At 45.8% G+C, this 18,353-nt stretch overlaps 1 protein-coding gene across 1 annotated transcript in view; it reads right to left on the reverse strand.

Annotated features, from left to right (window-relative positions):
• Nucleotides 1–4,955, reverse strand: part of WASHC1 (WASH complex subunit 1) — a 101,534-nt gene extending 96,579 nt beyond the window's left edge. The window contains exon 1 of the mRNA XM_068113313.2: nt 4,620–4,955. Within this exon, the coding sequence (XP_067969414.2) occupies nt 4,620–4,774 (155 nt within the window). The 5' untranslated portion in view covers nt 4,775–4,955. The remainder of the gene's footprint in view (nt 1–4,619) is intronic.
• Nucleotides 4,956–18,353: the final 13,398 nt, after the last annotated feature.

An 18,353-nucleotide genomic window follows, 5' to 3' on the forward strand; every position in this document is an offset into this window, starting at 1 on the left:
CGCGTCCGCTTTGCTCGGCCTACCGGTGAACACGCCTCGGCCCGGATTGGCCGCGAGGGTTCATTGTTACCTCCATTCGTGACGCGTTGATGGGGCCACGCCTAAGTTCCTGGCCGCTCCTCCCTTCTTCTCCAACTTGACCGCGTGTGTAATGGCGTCTTGAGAAGGGCGCTGCAGCTGGCAGAGAGAAGCCATATATGTTGTGGAGGGCAGTTTACGCCGCAATATGGATGGAATAGGAATTGGAGAAGGGGGCTAGGTTATTTGATTAATACAACGCAGATTCAACTATTGGAAACAGATCCTTACCTGAAACACATACTAATGAAATAACTAAAGAAGAATCTATGGTGTCCTATGTGTTGTACATGGCCTAACTAGGGTGCAACCTTTACAAAGGGGTATATTTACAAGAATTATTATTTTACAAAGTGAAGGTTCTAAAAACCGTAACAGGTGGAATGAGTCAGTCTACATGGGATTGCCAATCAAATGGAATGCAAGAGAATGTTCAAATAACCCTACCATTGCCTCAATGTCACATACTAGCAAGATATTACTAAAGATCATTCATCACAGAATAGAAGACTTCATTTTGAAAGAAATACCTTTTGAGCAAGCAGGTTTCAGAAGAGGAAGAGGTACTATATATAAAATCACAAATCTGAGGTGGATCATGTAAAAAGCAAGGGAATATCAAAGGAAGGTGCATCTCTATTTTATAAATGATGACAAAGATTTTGATTTTGTGGATCATGAATCAATATGGATTATGCTCCAAGAGAAACTGGGATGTTGAAGCACCTGATATGTCTGATAAGAACCATGTATACTGAACAAGAAGCTACAGTGAGAACAGGTTATGGAGAGACAGGATGGTTTGGGATTGGAAAAGGGGTCAGACAGCGGTTCATTCTCTCCCCTTATTAGTTCAATCTGTATAGTGAGTACATCACAAGGAAATCAAACTTGGATGATATAGAGGCTGGAGTCAGGATTGGAGGAAGACTTTTCAACAACCTAAGGTATGCTGGCGATACCACTCTGTTGGCAGAAAGTACAGTGAACTTGATTAAACTACTAGACAGTGAAGGAAAGTAAAAAGCTGAGTTTTTATTTCAACCTGAAAAATATGATCAACGATCAGATCATGTCAACTGAAAAGATTGCAGTGTTCAGAATGGGAGACGATCATGTGGAAATAGTGAAAAGTTTAATCTTCCTGGGTTCGAAAATTGAAGCGAGTGGAGAATGTGAAGGAGAAATTAATAGACGGTTAGAACTGGAGAGAACAGCAATGTCAGGATTGACAAAGATCTGGAAAGACAAAGATGTGACAAAACAAACCAAGAGGAGGCTGCTCAATAATGCTCCAATATTTCCAATTGCAATGTATGGATACGAGTCATAGATTGTAAAAAAGAAAAAAAAGGAAGAATATTGACAGTTTTGAAATCTGGTGATGGAGACGAATGTTAAAAATTCAAAGGACTGACTGCAAGAACAAACAAATTGGTGCTTGAACTAGATCAACATGCACATTCGAAGGACTGCTGTGAAAACAGAAACAGTCATACTTTGGACACATCAGGTGTGCAGAAAACGAATGTCTGGAGAAATCAACTATGCTGGAAATGGGTGAAAGAAAAAGAGGAAGAGAAAGACCTTGTGTGTGCTGGATGGATGGGATAAACGCTGCAAACCAAGCTCTCTCTGCCAGGGCTTTGGGAAGTAGTTGAGAGGAGAGATATTTGAAGAAATCTGACCATAAATGTCACCAAAAGTCAGACACAACGAGACAGAAAAAAAAAAAATATATATATATATATATATATATATATATATATATATTGTTACGGAAACGGGGACGGCTCTCCCCTTAGCAGGGGGGGGGGGTTAATCCCCCTTCTATTTGTACTGGCCGTCTCCGCTCCTGAAGCTACCCCGCTCCCTTGTGGGGTGGGATTGGCTGAGGCGATCGGTCAAAGGATTCCCGTACACCCCCGCCGATCTCTCCACAAAGCAGGTGGGCAACTCCGTTCGAAACCACGGACAAGATGGTATTTTGCCGAGCGGTTTTAGCAGCCCGCGGTTCGAACCATTAGCAAGGACTAAACCAGATTCTTAAATGTTGGCCGAAATCGCGCCACAGGTACTCAATGGGGGAAATCACAAAGACGAACGGATGTGAAGGAAAGAAGGCAAAGGTAGGAAGAACAGGGATTTATTAACTAATTATGTACAAATCAAAGAAACCAAGGGAGAAGGAAAGAAACGAAAATAATTTACAGAAGAAGAAGACACAGTGCAATTCTAGCTTATCTACAGGCTTAACTTAAACCCCAGACAACACAGACAACACAGACAAAGAGACGACAGTCAGACTTACACGAATGGGAATGAAGCAGGAATGGCTGGAGAGAGAAGAAGGTTCAGGCGGTCCACAGAACGGCCGGGCCGGGAGCGAGCAGCCGCCGGCTCTCCACCCTCGGGTCCACACCGCCGGGATGCTCGTAGCAACGCGTCAGAGCTTGTTGTGGCTAGGCTGGTTGGGACAGCGTCTCCCTCGGTTCAGCACACCTCCCTCGTAGCTTGTTCAGGCACCTCCCTTCACAGAACTGTTTGCCACGGAACTCCTCAACGACTCTCTGGTGGGGGGCTCTCTCACTCATCTCTTTAAGCAGTCCCTCCCAACCTCCTTTTATGAGGCGCGTGGCGATCAAGCCGCCGGCCTTTTGGAAACGCCCATCAGTGAGCTCGCCTCGGCCTTGATTGGTCGCGAGGGCTCACCGATCCCGCCCCTTGATGAGGCGTTGGCAAAGCCACGCCTTGTTCCTGGCGCTTGGCCGACTCCTCCCCCTGATGACGATGGGCGGCACGCCTTTCTTCCCCGAGCTGACCATGCCGTAATGGAGGCAAATGCAGTTGGCAATTGAAAGGGGATGGAGGTTTTGGGCAATTTGAACAGGGGATCTATCTTATTTCATTTGGTGCAATGCAGAGTCAACTAATGGGCAACAGAGCCTTAAACTGACATAGAATAAAGAGATAACTATTGAGGGAAGCCTATGATTTGCTACGTGCTTGTACATGGACTAGCTAAGGTGCACTTATTTCAATTAACAGCCAATTAAGGGGAAATGTACACAGGAAATTTTATACTAAATTTGCAAAGTGAAGGTTCTAAAAACCATAACAATATATATAATCATAACAGTTTGGTTGAAATACACAATACTTTCACATGTTTTGTCACCTTTTTATTTCTATTAATGAAACACGAATCGTTGCAGCAGTCAACACAAACCAAAAACGATTGACGTGTCCAATTGCTTTGATCAGGCTTAGGAATAGGCGCCTGCGGAACTACGTAACTTCCGGTTAGTGCACCCTCGCGACAACAGTCACGTGATTGGATACGTTGAAAACAAACCACAAAAGGGCACGTGTTACAACCCGAAATTATGGAAACGGTGTAGGTTATTTGATCATAACTCGCTTAATTCTTATCTGATCTTTAAAATTTTAACTTTCCGACAAGCTAGAAGTAATTCTCTTTCTAACAATATGAAGTTTTATGAAAACTAATACGAAATGTTTGTATAGGCGCCCGCGGAACTACTTAACTTCCGGTTGGTGCACCCTTCGCGACAAGTCACGTGATTGGATACGTTGAAAACAAACCACAAAAGGGCACGTGTTACAGCTTACTTCCGGTAGTCTCGCCCTCACTTATTGCTCATCCTGAATTAACCCACCAACTAACCTCATGAGGGGAAAGGAAACTAAAAGACGTGTGTAGTTTCCGGCTCCAACTAACACATGTGGGCTAAAGTTAAATACCTAGCAAAGTAATTATACGTCAGTGCATATCAAGATGTTGGAGGTTTCATAAATTCCTTAATAAAAATATAATTTTGAAATACCATCGTTACGGAGCTGCTGCCGATCCGGAAGTGAACAAGATGACGACGATTCGCCGATTTGATGTCTCAATCCAATCGTGATTTAACATTATATTTTGAGAAATTAATACCACAGTATTAAATTGTGATTGGAATGATGAATGATGCTGTTTGGAATAAAAATATAGACACATTGTGTTTAAATCAGAATGAGGAAATGACGAAAGGGTTTCCATCCGTGACATTAGCGGATTCCACATTTGCAGTTTCGCCATTGACTGGATATAGCAACATTCACACTGGGTACATTTTTTAGGCAAGCCTTTCACGAACCTGCTGTCAATGCCTAATGTTCGACTGAAGGTGGCACAGGAATGTGGAATTTATTGGTTCCATGGTTTCGCATTCGTTTTTTTTTTTAACCTGTCTTTCACGAACCTGGTGTCCATATCTGACGTGCGACTGAAGGTGCTACAGGAACGCTAGTGTATAACTATCGTCTCCATTGCTGTTTCACATTTTACGGAATGATATTAAGATTAATCTCTTTAGTACAGTTGTCAACAACGACACAACACGTCGATTTCGATGCAATCGCGCCGTCACCTAATTGCTCCATCTCCAGGAAGTCCATCCGAGTCACCCGATGAGTCGTCGAAAACACTTCCCGAGTTTGACCGACGTCTCGGCTTCAAATACCACAATCGAACCCACCGAGAAAAGATGTCGCTGGAGACACGGTCCAGGATCTCCAGAGCGTCTCCAAGTTGCTGAATGGCCTCTTGGCGACGAAGTCCTTGCGGAACGAGAGGCACTTGGAAGGCCGGACCGTCTGGATTTAGAGACTCCACGGTTCGAGTGGGCATCATAGATTCACAGGAGACGAAAAGGAGGGGAATAGGAGACGAAAAGGAGGGGAATAGGAGAAAGATGGCGCTACCGAAATAAAAAGCACAGACTATTATCAACTGATACTGTTGAGTGCAGCAACAACTAATACCCCACTGCGTGGTGCTTCTCGCTCAGCTGGTACGGCGGCGCATCCGGTCCAAATAGGACGATTTTAAAATCGCGTTTTACGAAACCCTTCGCATTCCGATGCTTTTTCCTGTTTTTTTTCATTCATTGCCTGGGAAATAATTGCCCTTTTCAATCATAGCCGAGATTACATGTGCACATTGATTTTTTACGTCATTTTTCCATTCAAGCACACTCGTCCACCTCTCCATTCTGACTGGAATAAAACAACTGGACATCACAGCGCCACCCTGGGCTCAAGGTGTTTACATTCCTGGTCACCAATTAAGAGGTCTTCGTGTGAACATAACAATAATTAAACTATAAACGTATCAATTCGGGTTTTCGCTCTGGAATTTCGTTTCTTCATCAATCCATCCTTCCTCGTCTGTTTCGTCTCTAATTATACTCTCACGTCCTCTTTTCCCGCTTATTCTCAGAAATATCCATGTAATAGACCCCACCAGAACAACATCCTCTTCCTCAGTCCATCCCACCAGTACAACACCCTCTTCTTCAGTCTATCCCACCAGTACAACATCTCTTCTTCAGTCGACCCCACCACCACTCTCTTCTTCAGTCCACCCGTCCCCACCAGTCCATCAACCTCTTCTTCAGTCCACCCCAACAGTACAACACCCTCTTCCTCAGTCTATCCCACCAGTACAACATCCTCTTCTTCAGTCGACCCCACCACCACTCTCTTCAGTCCACCCCACCAGTCCAACACTCTCTTCCTCAGTCCATCCCACCAGTACAACATCCTCTTCCTCAGTCCATCCCACCAGTACAACACCCTCTTCCTCAGTCCATCCCACCAGTACAACATCCTCTTCTTCAGTCGACCCCACCACCACTCTCTTCTTCAGTCCACCCGTCCCCACCAGTCCAACAACCTCTTCTTCAGTCCACCCCACCAGTCCAACACCCTCTTCTTCAGTCTATCCCACCAGTAAAACAACCTCTTCTTCAGTCCACCCCACCAGTCCAACACCCTCTTCTTCAGTCTATCCCACCAGTAAAACAACCTCTTCTTCAGTCCACCCCACCAGTCCAACACCCTCTTCATCAGTCCACCCCACCAGTCCAACACTCTCTTCTTCAGTCCAACCCACCAGTCCAACACTCTCTTCTTCAGTCCACCCCACCAGTACAACACCCTCTTCTTCAGTCCACCCCACCAGTACAACACCCTCTTCTTCAGTCCATCCCACCAGTCCAACACCCTCTTCTTCAGTCCATCCCACCAGTCCAACACTCTTCTTCAGTCCATCCCACCAGTCCAACACTCTCTTCTTCAGTCCACCCCACCAGTCCAACACCCTCTTCTTCAGTCCACCCCACCAGTACAGCACTCTTCTTCAGTCCATCCCACCAGTCCAACACTCTCTTCTTCAGTCCACCCCACCAGTCTAACACCCTCTTCTTCAGTCCACCCCACCAGTACAACACCCTCTTCTTCAGTCCATCCCACCAGTCCAACACCCTCTTCTTCAGTCCAACCCACCAGTCCAACAACCTCTTCTTCAGTCCACCCCACCAGTCCAACACTCTTCTTCAGTCCACCCCACCAGTCCAACACCCTCTTCTTCAGTCCACCCCACCAGTCCAACACCCTCTTCTTCAGTCCACCCCACCAGTACAACAACCTCTTCTTCAGTCCACCCCACCAGTCCAACACTCTTCTTCAGTCCACCCCACCAGTCCAACACCCTCTTCTTCAGTCCACCCCACCAGTACAACAACCTCTTCTTCAGTCCACCCCACCAGTCCAACATTCTTCTTCAGTCCACCCCACCAGTCCAACACCCTCTTCTTCAGTCCACCCCACCAGTCCAACACCCTCTTCTTCAGTCCACCCCACCAGTACAACAACCTCTTCTTCAGTCCACCCCACCAGTCCAACACTCTTCTTCAGTCCACCCCACCAGTCCAACACCCTCTTCTTCAGTCCACCCCACCAGTACAACAACCTCTTCTTCAGTCCACCCCACCAGTCCATCACCCTCTTCTTCAGTCCACCCCACCAGTCCAACACTCTTCTTCAGTCCACCCCACCAGTCCAACAACCTCTTCTTCAGTCCACCCCACCAGTCCAACACTCTTCTTCAGTCCACCCCACCAGTCCAACACCCTCTTCTTCAGTCCACCCCACCAGTACAACAACCTCTTCTTCAGTCCACCCCACCAGTCCAACACCCTCTTCTTCAGTCCACCCCACCAGTCCAACACCCTCTTCTTCAGTCCACCCCACCAGTACAACAACCTCTTCTTCAGTCCACCCGTCCCCACCAGTCCAACACTCTTCTTCAGTCCACCTCACCAGTCCAACACCCTCTTCTTCAGTCCACCCCACCAGTCCAACACCCTCTTCTTCAGTCTATCCCACCAGTAAAACAACCTCTTCTTCAGTCCACCCCACCAGTCCAACACCCTCTTCTTCAGTCCACCCCACCAGTACAACACCCTCTTCTTCAGTCCATCCCACCAGTACAACACCCTCTTCTTCAGTCGACCCCAGGAGTCAAACACCCTCTTCTTCAGTCGACTTCACCACCACCAACATCCTCCTCTTCAGTCGACTTCACCACCACCACCAACATTCTCTTCCTCAGTCGACTTCACCACCACAAATCTCCCTTTTTTTCTTACACGGACCCCACCACGGCATCACAACCATCTTCTTCCATAAACCCCACCACAACCCTCTTCTTCAATCGACCCCACCACCACCCTTTTCTTCAGTCGAGCCCACCAGCACCAACACTCTCTTCTTCAGTCGACCCCACCACAACCCTCTTCTTCAATCGACCCCACCACACCCTCTTCTTCAGTCGACCCCACCACACCCTCTTCTTCAGTCGACCCCACCACCACCCTTTTCTTCAGGCGACACCACCACCACCAATTCCCTCTTCTTCAGTCGACCCCACCACCACCCTCTTCTTCAGTGGACTCCATCACCACCAACACCCTCTTTTTCAGTCGACACCACCACCACCACCACTGCCCTCTTCTTCAGTCGACCCCACCGCCACAAATGCCCTCTTCTTCAGTCGACCCCACCACCACAAATGCCCTCTTCTTCAGTCGACCCCACCACCACAAATGCCCTCTTCTTCAGTCGACCCAACCACCACAAATGCCCTCTTCTTCAGTCGACCCCACCACCACAAATGCCTTCTTCAGTCGACCCCACCACCACAAATGCCCTCTTATTCAGTCGGCTCCGTCACCACCAACACCCTCTTCTTCAGTCGACCCCAGCACCACCACTACCGCCCTCTTCTTCAGTCGACCCCTCCACCACCACCGCCCACTTCTTCTGTCGACCCCACCACCACAAATGCCCTCTTCTTCAGTCGACCCTACCACCACAAATGCCCTCTCCTTCAGTCGGCCCCACCACCACAAATGCCCTCTCCTTTAATCGACTTCACCACCACCAACACCCTCCTCTTCAATCGACTTCACCACCACCAACATCCTCTTCCTCAGTCGACTTCACCACCTACCTACCTACCCACACACCCCTCCTTTTTTTTTCTTACGCGGACCAACCCCACCACAACCATCTTCTTCCGTAAACCCCACCACAACCCTCTTCTTCAGTCGATCCCATCACCACCCTATTGTTCAGTCCACTCCATCACAAACCACTCTCATGTGTTCATATATTATGGGTCAGTGTAGCTATCACCTGCCTGGTCAACGACGCGTCCACGGCATCTCGATTCATCCCAACAATTCGTCCACTTACTCAACCCCTCAATGTCCGATTAGGTCGGCCTCCTTCAATATGGCCCTCAACGTCTCGGGTCGTGGTTCCCTGACCCCATCCTTTCACTGGATGACCCATGAGTGTCCACCATTGCCTCTCCCTTTACATGTCCACTTCAAATTGTGATCTGTCCCCATGATGCCAGCAAATCGTCACTCACGAGTCACCACCGTCCGTGCTGCCTCCTATAATAGCTGCATGTCCACCATGTCATCGCCACCCAGCACCCCCTCCCGGTCTCTCAATCCCCCGACCCCCCCACCACCCATTTCCACAAACGTAGGCTAGCTAGCAGCTACTCGAGCTTTTCTCCATCTTTTCCCACAACAGACTCTTCCGAACTATTCCCGCCTCGATATCCCCATCACCTCATCAGCGAATCATCACCAATCATCCATATTCCGGCTCCCTCCTATGTGAGCCTCCTCCTCCTCGCACCTCTTCCTCCTCCCCATCTCTCCCCCGACACGTCCGCGCGCGCATGGCGCACGCACCGCCTTACGCCTTGTCCACGTCTCCGTGAGAGCGCGAGAGGGACACGCGGAGCGCCAAACCGGAGCCCGAGGATATGGAGGAGAGCGTGGACACTCCGAACCGCGCCGTGGAGTTCCTGAAAGAGCTCAACAAGATAATCGAGACGCAGCAAGGACTCATAGCTCGGCAAAGACGTCGGGTGCAGGAGCTTGAGGCGCGCATTGCCGAGCTGCTCCTCCGCAACGCAGCGCTCGCCGAGCAGCAGAGGCAACACCTCGTCGCTTGCCCGCTCACCCTCGCCCTGCAAGCCGCCGCCGCCGCCGCTTTGCCCACCGCGTCCGGGACCGTTCCTCTGCATGCGCCCGGTGTTTCGGCGGCGAGTCCTCCGGCGTCCTGTGGGCACCACCACCACCACCACCACCGGGGTCTAAATTCCCCCGGCGTGTCTTGCACCGCGGCAGAATCCCAAACGGGGTCTCACGACGGGCTGCCGTTCCATCCTCACGAACACCATCGTCCGCATCATAACCTCCATCATCACAGTCTGCAACGCCAGTATCAGCACCATCAGCACCATCAACTTTCTCTCCCTCATCTCCAGCAGCGCCAGCTGTCCGGAGAAGGCGCGCCAGAGCTGCGTCTCGTGTCCTTTCCCGTCGGAAGCATTTCCGAGCCGGTTTTCCTCACCTGCTCCTCGGCCCCGGGCTCTGCCGAGGGTCCCTCGACTGTGGTCCGTGGTGTCGTCGAGCCGCGCCCAGCCCTTCCCATCCCCGTGTGTCTCCTGGCAACACCGACGGCGCTGTCCACGAACCCCGAGCTTCTTCCAACGACCGAGCAGTGAGTAAGAGATGTGGGGTCTACTCATGTATCGTGGTCCTCTCCCCAATGCTGCTTGGTCCCACAGTCTTTAACCAACAACATATTGCGTGTGGTCCCACCGTCTCCTGAGTACCTGGTACCTGTCGTACAATCTGCTGAGCACCTGGTACCTGTAGTACAATCTGCTGAGTACCTGGCACCTGTAGTACAATCTGCTGAGTACCTGGTACCTGTAGTACAATCTGCTGAGTATTTGGTACCTGTAGTACGATCTGCTGAGAACCTGGTACCTGTGGTACAATCTGATGAGTACCTGGTACCTGTAGTACAATCTGCTGAGTACCTGACACCTGTAGTACAATCTGCTGAGTACCTGGTACCTGTAGTACAATCTGCTGAGTACCTGGTACCTTTAGTACAATCTGCTGAGTACCTGGCACCTGTAGTACAATCTGCTGAGTACCTGGCACCTGCAGTACAATCTGCTGAGTATTTGGTACCTGTAGTACAATCTGCTGAGTACCTGGTACCTGTAGTACAATCTGCTGAGTACCTGGTACCTGTAGTACAATCTGCTGAGTACCTGGCACCTGCACTAAAATTTGCTGAGTACCTGGTACCTTTAGTACAATCTGATGAGTACCTGGCACCTGTAGTACAATCTGCTGAGTACCTGGCACCTGCAGTACAATCTGCTGAGTATTTGGTACCTGTAGTACAATCTGCTGAGTACCTGGTACCTTTAGTACAATCTGCTGAGTACCTGGCACCTGCAGTACAATCTGCTGAGTACCTGGCACCTGTAGTACAATCTGCTGAGTACTTGGTACCTGTAGTACAATCTGCTGAGTACCTGGTACCTGTAGTACGATCTGCTGAGTACCTGGTACCTGTAGTACGATCTGCTGAGTACCTGGCACCTGTACTAAAATCTGTGGCATATACAAATCGCACACTTTGCTTTTGATGTTTCTCCAACTGATGGCACTTTCAGACTGCTGTCTGTTTCCATCATTTCCAAACTGATAACTATTATATTGTATGTATTACAATATGTAAGCTTGTCATTTCTCGTAAAGCGTAACATCATCTAACCACCTGTTCTGTTGTTCATAAATGCATTTACATCTAATTCCATGCATGTTCTTATAAGAGCGCTTTGCTTACTCCATTGTTTGTAGGCGTACCATGATAAGCTACATTATAACATAGCCATGGTGTGGTCCACATTGATTGATGTTTTGATTTGAAACAGGTACCCGTACTCTAGAATCGCTGTAGCCCCTAAATTGTTGATTTCCCTGTGGGTAAGTTCCACCGGTGTTTATTGCCTGGGAGGTCTCTCCAAACGCGAAGTGAATGTGAAAAAAGACACCAGGTGGAGTCTCGTGTCGCCTTCTCCATCACTTACCCCCCACCGGGGGCGATCTGGGGTTCATACGACGAGGCCAGCCGGCGCTCCGAGTTTATTGCCACAACTCGCTGCACGCCCTCCGGGGTAAGCAAAATCATATTGTTTTTGCTGTAATTTCCCCCCATCTTGAATCTTGTAAAAAGCGTTCCTAAAATCATATATATATATATATACACACATACATTTACATACACACACATATATATATATATATATATACATACACAAAATATATTGTGTAATGCAGTATACCAGTATACACCGTTGCTATCCTCGCAATGCAATGGCGGGTGGGGGTTAGGAGGGGGGGGGGGGTTGGGGGGGAGATCTGCGGCTGCGCTCAGCGAGTTAACAGCGGATCCAACACCTGGAGTGTGTGTGATACCTGTCGGCATCACAGGGACTGTGCCTAACATGTGTTTTGTGCCACTTCCTTTCCCCATGGGGGGATGGGGGGGTTAAGATGACAGATTTTAGACAGATTGCCACTTTGTCACAAAAGGATGTGTCGCATGTAATTGGGTGGGCCATTGGGCACAGGCTGCCGACCCAGAAACCCACGATGCTGGTTCACCTGGTTGTCTGATCCTTTGTGGTGACCAGATGTGTTTGCTTTGCTGGGTGAACAGGTGACCCTCCTGCCCAATGAAGATTCTGTTGATTTCAAGCTCAACAAGCACAGACCGCTTGGTGTTGCAATATATGAGCAGTTTTAGGATAAAACGAGAGAGAGAGAGAGAGAGAGAGAGAGAGAGAGAGAGAGAGAGAGAGAGAGAGAGAGAGAGAAGAGAAAGAGAAAGAGAAAGAGAAAGAGAAAGAGAAAGAGAAAGAGAAAGAGAAAGAGAAAGAGAAAGTAAGTATTAGTTGGTGAGCCATGCTGTGTGATGTTAGAAAACCCTGCTTTGTGCTGGGCTATTTGTTATGCCAAGCCAGGTGGTCACGCTGCTTACAAAAGGTTCAGATTTGGACCATTTAATGAAACTATTTGTTAAATAATTTAATTCCTTTTTCTCATGAATTTATTAATTTATTAAGTTTTTCATGATTAGAACTGGTTCGTGGTGATATTTGCCCTCACTTATGTGCATGTCATTTTGATCATCATTCTACCTCTGGAAACATATCCGGCGTATTCAGGATTAAACGTCCTACCACAAAGTCTACAAAATCCAGGTACGAGTTACATTTGCCCAAAAGTGCTGAGAGTTTTTCTTTAGCAGATTGCGCATTTTGAAAGGCTGTTATGCAATCCTGACTTTGAAGATTTTTTTTTCAGGAAGACCAGTCATTAGAAGAAAGCAGGGAATGTCGTGACTTTTGCGACGGAACCTTTAGATGACGGGCCGAGCTGGTATAAGGCTGTCCCTGCATCAGCTAGCTTGTCATTTAAAGGGTTCCAGCCCTCAGGACATGCCGAGTTTCATCTGGCAGTGCAGACAGGCAGAATAGAGCGCGGCCATACGCCGAGCCATTACGTGGCTGCATCTCGGGTGCCATAAAATAAGTAAAATGTAATTTGGCTCCAAATTTTACACGAAAGTTATCAAAATCTCTTCCACATTTTGCGGGTTCCGAATTCAATAATAGCAGCGGCTTCTGCGACGACTGTAATGTGTTTGGTTAATTATTTCTGCGCTTTCAGCTCGTAGATTTATAAACCGTTCATCAGGAAAGCCAAATTCATCACCCATATGGTCTGTTTAGGTCATTGTGGGTTGGGAAAAAAATTATCCTAAAAAGATGATCTTATTTATATTCTCATTTTAGCATTTGCTTCGAATCCCGGCAATGCACACCACCTAGACGTTTGTTTATCCTGAATCATTTCCACCACTATGCCACACTGCACCACCAACGGTGTCTGCCTCATTAAATTAAATGGATTTTAATAATAATACACGACGGCGTGGTGATGCGAATGCTACGAAACAAAGAAGCTTATAAAAAAAAAACATTGCATGCACCACCAACTGAGAGTGTTACAATTAAAATTTTAATAAAAAAACAAAGAGTACATAAATGGCAGTACTTCGTCCTTGACTTTCTCTGTCTTTATGTGTTGTTTTTTTCCTTTTTCAAAACTGTTGTGGAATCAACTAGCAGGTAATTTTCTCAAGTTACCAAACTTGTCTCTTCTCCATCTCTATTCCTTGTTCTTCTTCTCTTTTCCTCTTCTTTATCCATCTCTGTTTCTTTTTCTCCTTCTCTATTCCTCTTTCTCCTTCTCTATTCCTCCTCTTTCTCCATCTCTGTTCCTCTTTCTCATTCTCTGTTCCTCTTTCTCCTTCTCTATTCCTCTTTCTGCTTCTCTATTCCTCCTCTTTCTCCATTGCTGTTCCTCTTTCTCCTTCTCTATCCCTCTTTCTCCATCTCTGTTCCTCTTTCTCATTCTCTATCCCTCTTTCTCCATCTCTGTTCCTCTTTCTCTTTCTCTGTTCCTCTTTCTCCTTCTCTATTCCTCTTTCTCCTTCTCTATTCCTCCTCTTTCTCCATCTCTGTTCCTCTTTCTCATTCTCTGTTCCTCTTTCTCTATTCCTCTTTCTCCTTCTCTATTTTCCTCCTCTTTCTCCATTTCTGTTCCTCTTTCTCCTTCTCTATCCCTCTTTCTCCATCTCTGTTCCTCTTTCTCATTCTCTATCCCTCTTTCTCCATCTCTATTCCTCTTTCTCTGTTCCTCTTTCTCCTTCTCTATTCGTCCTCTTTCTCCATCTCTGTTCCTATTTTCCATCTCTGTTCCTGTTTTTCCATCTCTGTACCTCTTTCTTCTTCTCTGTTGCTCTTTCTTCTTCTCTATTGCTCTTTCCTCTTCTCTGTTCCTCCTCTTTCTTCTTCTCTGTTCCTCCTCTTTCTTCTTCTCTGTTCCTCTTCTTTCTCCATCTCGGTCCCTCTTTCTCCATCTCTATTTATCTTTATCCATCTCTATTTATCTTTCCACGTCTCTATTTATCTTTCACCATCTCTATTTATCTTTCTCCATCTCTATTTATTTTTCTCCATCTCTATTTATCTTTCTCCATCTCTATTTATCTTTCTCCATCTCTATTTATCTTTCCACATCTCTATTTATCTTTGCACGTCTCTATTTATCTTTCCACGTCTCTATTTATCTTTCTCCATCTCTATTTATCTTTCCCCATCTCTATTTATCTTTCTCCATCTCTATTTATCTTTCTCCATCTCTATTTATCTTTCCCCATCTCTATTTATCTTTCCCCATCTCTATTTATCTTTCTCCATCTCTATTTATCTTTCCCCATCTCTATTTATCTTTCTCCATCTCTTTTTATCTTTCTCCATCTCTATTTATCTTTCTCCATCTCTATTGATCTTTCTCCATCCCTATTTATCTTTCCACGTCTCTATTTATCTTTTTCCATCTCTATTTATCTTTCTCCATCTCTATTTATCTTTCCACGTCTCTATTTATCTTTTTCCATCTCTATTTATCTTTCTCCATCTCTATTTATCTTTCCATGTCTCTATTTATCTTTCTCCATCTCTATTTATCTTTCCACGTCTCTATTTATCTTTCCACGTCTCTATTTATCTTTCTCCATCTCTATTTATCTTTCTCCATCTCTATTTATCTTTCCACGTCTCTATTTATCTTTTTCCATCTCTATTTATCTTTCTCCATCTCTATTTATCTTTCCCCATCTCTATTTATCTTTCTCCATCTCTATTTATCTTTCCACGTCTCTATTTATCTTTTTCCATCTCCATTTATCTTTCTCCATCTCTATTTATCTTTCCCCATCTCTATTTATCTTTCTCCATCTCTTTTTATCTTTCTCCATCTCTATTTATCTTTCTCCAACTCTATTTATCTTTCTCCATCCCTATTTATCTTTCCACGTCTCTATTTATCTTTTTCCATCTCTATTTATCTTTCTCCATCTCTATTTATCTTTCCATGTCTCTATTTATCTTTCACCATCTCTATTTATCTTTCTCCATCCCTATTTATCTTTCTCCATCTCTATTTATCTTTTTGCATCTCTATCTCTCTTTATCCATCTCTATTTATCTTTTTACATCTTTAGTTATCTTTCTCCATCTCTATTTATCTTTTTACATCTTTAGTTATCTTTCTCCATCAATATTTATCTTTCTCCATCCCTATTTATCTTTCTCCATCTCTATTTATCCTTTTGCATCTCTATCTCTCTTTCTCCATCTCTATTTATCTTTTTACATCTCTAGTTATCTTTCTCCATCTCTATTTATCTTTCTCCATCTCTATTTATCTTTCTCCATCTCTATTTATCTTTCTCCATTTCTGTTCCTCTCTCCCCTCTCTGTTTTTCTCTCTATCTCTTCCTCATACATCACCATGCTTACTTCTCTGTTGGTCAGTAATGCATGGTGCTGGCCAGTGGAAGTCTTCCTGGATTGATCATTCATCTTCGTCGATGTTTCGTTTGATTGATTAAACCTCAGACAAAAGTGATTAATCCACTCAGAGGCATACATGATGAGCGTGGCTGTTCAATCCACTTCCTTACCCCCTCCCCTCCCCCCAATCCTCCACACGTTTCTTCTCGTTCGTATTAGTCTGTCTTTGGAATATTCCAACCACTTATTCTAATTTACATGTTTATGGCTATCTTTCCTTATCTTTCTACTTGTAAAAGAGAGCACTTGCACTTCAGGACTTCCAATTTGTGATGCCTCACAAATACAGTCACGTGAAAAAGTAAGTACACCCCATGTAAAGTTTTGACTTTTTCAACATATTTCAACATACAGCTATTTGATCTTCATTTCAACAATATTGATAGATAAACGTGATATAATATAACAAATATCATGAAACATTTACATTTTGTAGTCCATTGTATAATTTAAATAGACATAAATGCAAATTTCGCATGTGGAAAAAGTAAGTACACCCTTGGCTCTAATAGGTGGTATTGCCTCCTTTGGCAGAAACAACCTCAAGTAGGCATTTCTTATAACTGTCTACCAGTCTCTGACATCGACTGGGAGATATTTTTGCCCACTCCTCCATGCAGAATTCTTTCAGCTGTGCGATGTTTGAGGGGTTTCTTGCATGCACAGCTCGTTTCAAATCCCCCCACAACATCTCGATGGGATTTAGATCCGGGCTTTGACTTGGCCATTCCAGAACCCTCCATTTCTTTCTTTTCAGCCATTCCTTGGTGGATTTACTGGTATGTTTAGGGTCATTGTCATGTTGCAAGGTCCACCTTCGGTTGAGCTTCAACTCTCTGACAGATGGCCTCACATTATCCTCAAGCACCCTCTTGTACAATGATGAATTCATAGTGGATTCTATGATGGTGAGCTTCCCAGGCCCTGATGCAGCAAAGCTGCCCCAAACCATAATATTTCCACCACAATGCTTTACAGTTGGTATCAGGTTCTTGTGGTCAAATGCTGTCTTTGGTTTTTGCCAAACATGTCTTCTGGTACTGTGGCCAAATAGCTCTACCTTTGACTCATCTGTCCAGAGCACATTGTTCCAGAAGTGCTGGTCTTTGCCTAGGTGTTCATTGGCAAACTTTAGTCTTGCCCTGATGTTCTTTCTGGACAGCAAAGGTTTCCTCCTGGCACACCTCCCATGTAGATCAAATGTGTGCAGCCTCTTTCTAATGGTAGACTCGTGCACTTTGACATCAACAGTGGCAAGAGCTACCTGTCGGTCCCGTGATGACATTCTGGGGTTCTTAGAGACTTCTTTCAGCATCTTGCGGTCTGCTATCAGGCTGAACTTGCTGGGGCGGCCTGGCCTGAACAAGTTGGCAGTTGTTTGGAATCTTCTCCACTTGTAGATGATCTTCCGGACAGTCGAATGATTGATTTCAAATTGTTTGGAGATCTTTTTAAATCCCTTCCCAGACTCGTAGGCATCTATAACCCTTCCCAGACTCGTAGGCATCTATAACCTTCTTTCTGAAGGCCTCAGAGAGCTCTTTTGATCTAGGCATGGTGACGCCGCACACTTCAACTACAAAGAGCAAACCAAACTAAATGTCTGCGGTTTAAATAAGACAGGTTCCTCCAAGATCCTCTCGAACGATGTTCTAAATCATTTGCACCTGAGCTGGTGCACCTGATTCTAATTTCAGGTATTTGAAGTCATGATAAATGTAGGGGTGTACTTACTTTTTCCACATGCAAAATTTGCATTTATGTTTATTTAAATTATACAATGGACTACAAAATGTAAATGTTTCATGATATTTGTTATACAGGGTGTTTCAAAAAGATGGACCCGATTTGAAATCGCTATATCTCTTCAACCACGAACCGCCCATAAATGAACCTCTTACCACTTGAAAGGGCGGGGCATAGAGTTTCAAATGACCACCGCTAGATGGCTCTCCCAGCGCACCAACAGCCTCTGGCCTCAGTCGTTTGCAAGATGGCGACCCCGCAACACAAGGCATTTTGCGTTATGCATTTCTGCAAGACTGAATCCGTAATTGCGGTGCAGAGTGCGTTTCAACATCATTTTGGCATTGATCCGCATTCGTCGTTGGTACCAACAATTTGAGGAAACAGGCTGTTTATGTAAGGGGAAGAGCCCAGGGCGACCACGCACTTCAGAGGAAAACGTGAGAAGTATTCAAGAGAGTTTTCTGCTTAGCCCGCGCAAGTCCACTCGTCGTGCCAGCCGAGAACTTACGATCCCTCATACGACTGTCTGGCGTGTGTTAAGGCGACGTTTAATCCTGAGACCATACCGGTTGCAACTGGTACAGGCTCTTCGTACAGGTGACAAAGGAAAGCGTGTAGAATTTAGTGATGCGATGTTACAGAACATGGAAGACGACAGCTTCTTACCGCGTTTGATTATTAGTGATGAAGCAACGTTTCATCTAAGCGGTAAAGTTAACCGTCACAATGTGTGCATATGGGGACTAGAGAATCCACACGAAACTGTAGAGCATGAGCGCGATCCCTCGAAAGTGAACGT

Source organism: Myxine glutinosa, chromosome 4 (assembly GCF_964187855.1).
Source record: "Myxine glutinosa chromosome 4, kmMyxGlut1.1, whole genome shotgun sequence".
Classification (NCBI taxonomy): domain Eukaryota; kingdom Metazoa; phylum Chordata; class Myxini; order Myxiniformes; family Myxinidae; genus Myxine; species Myxine glutinosa.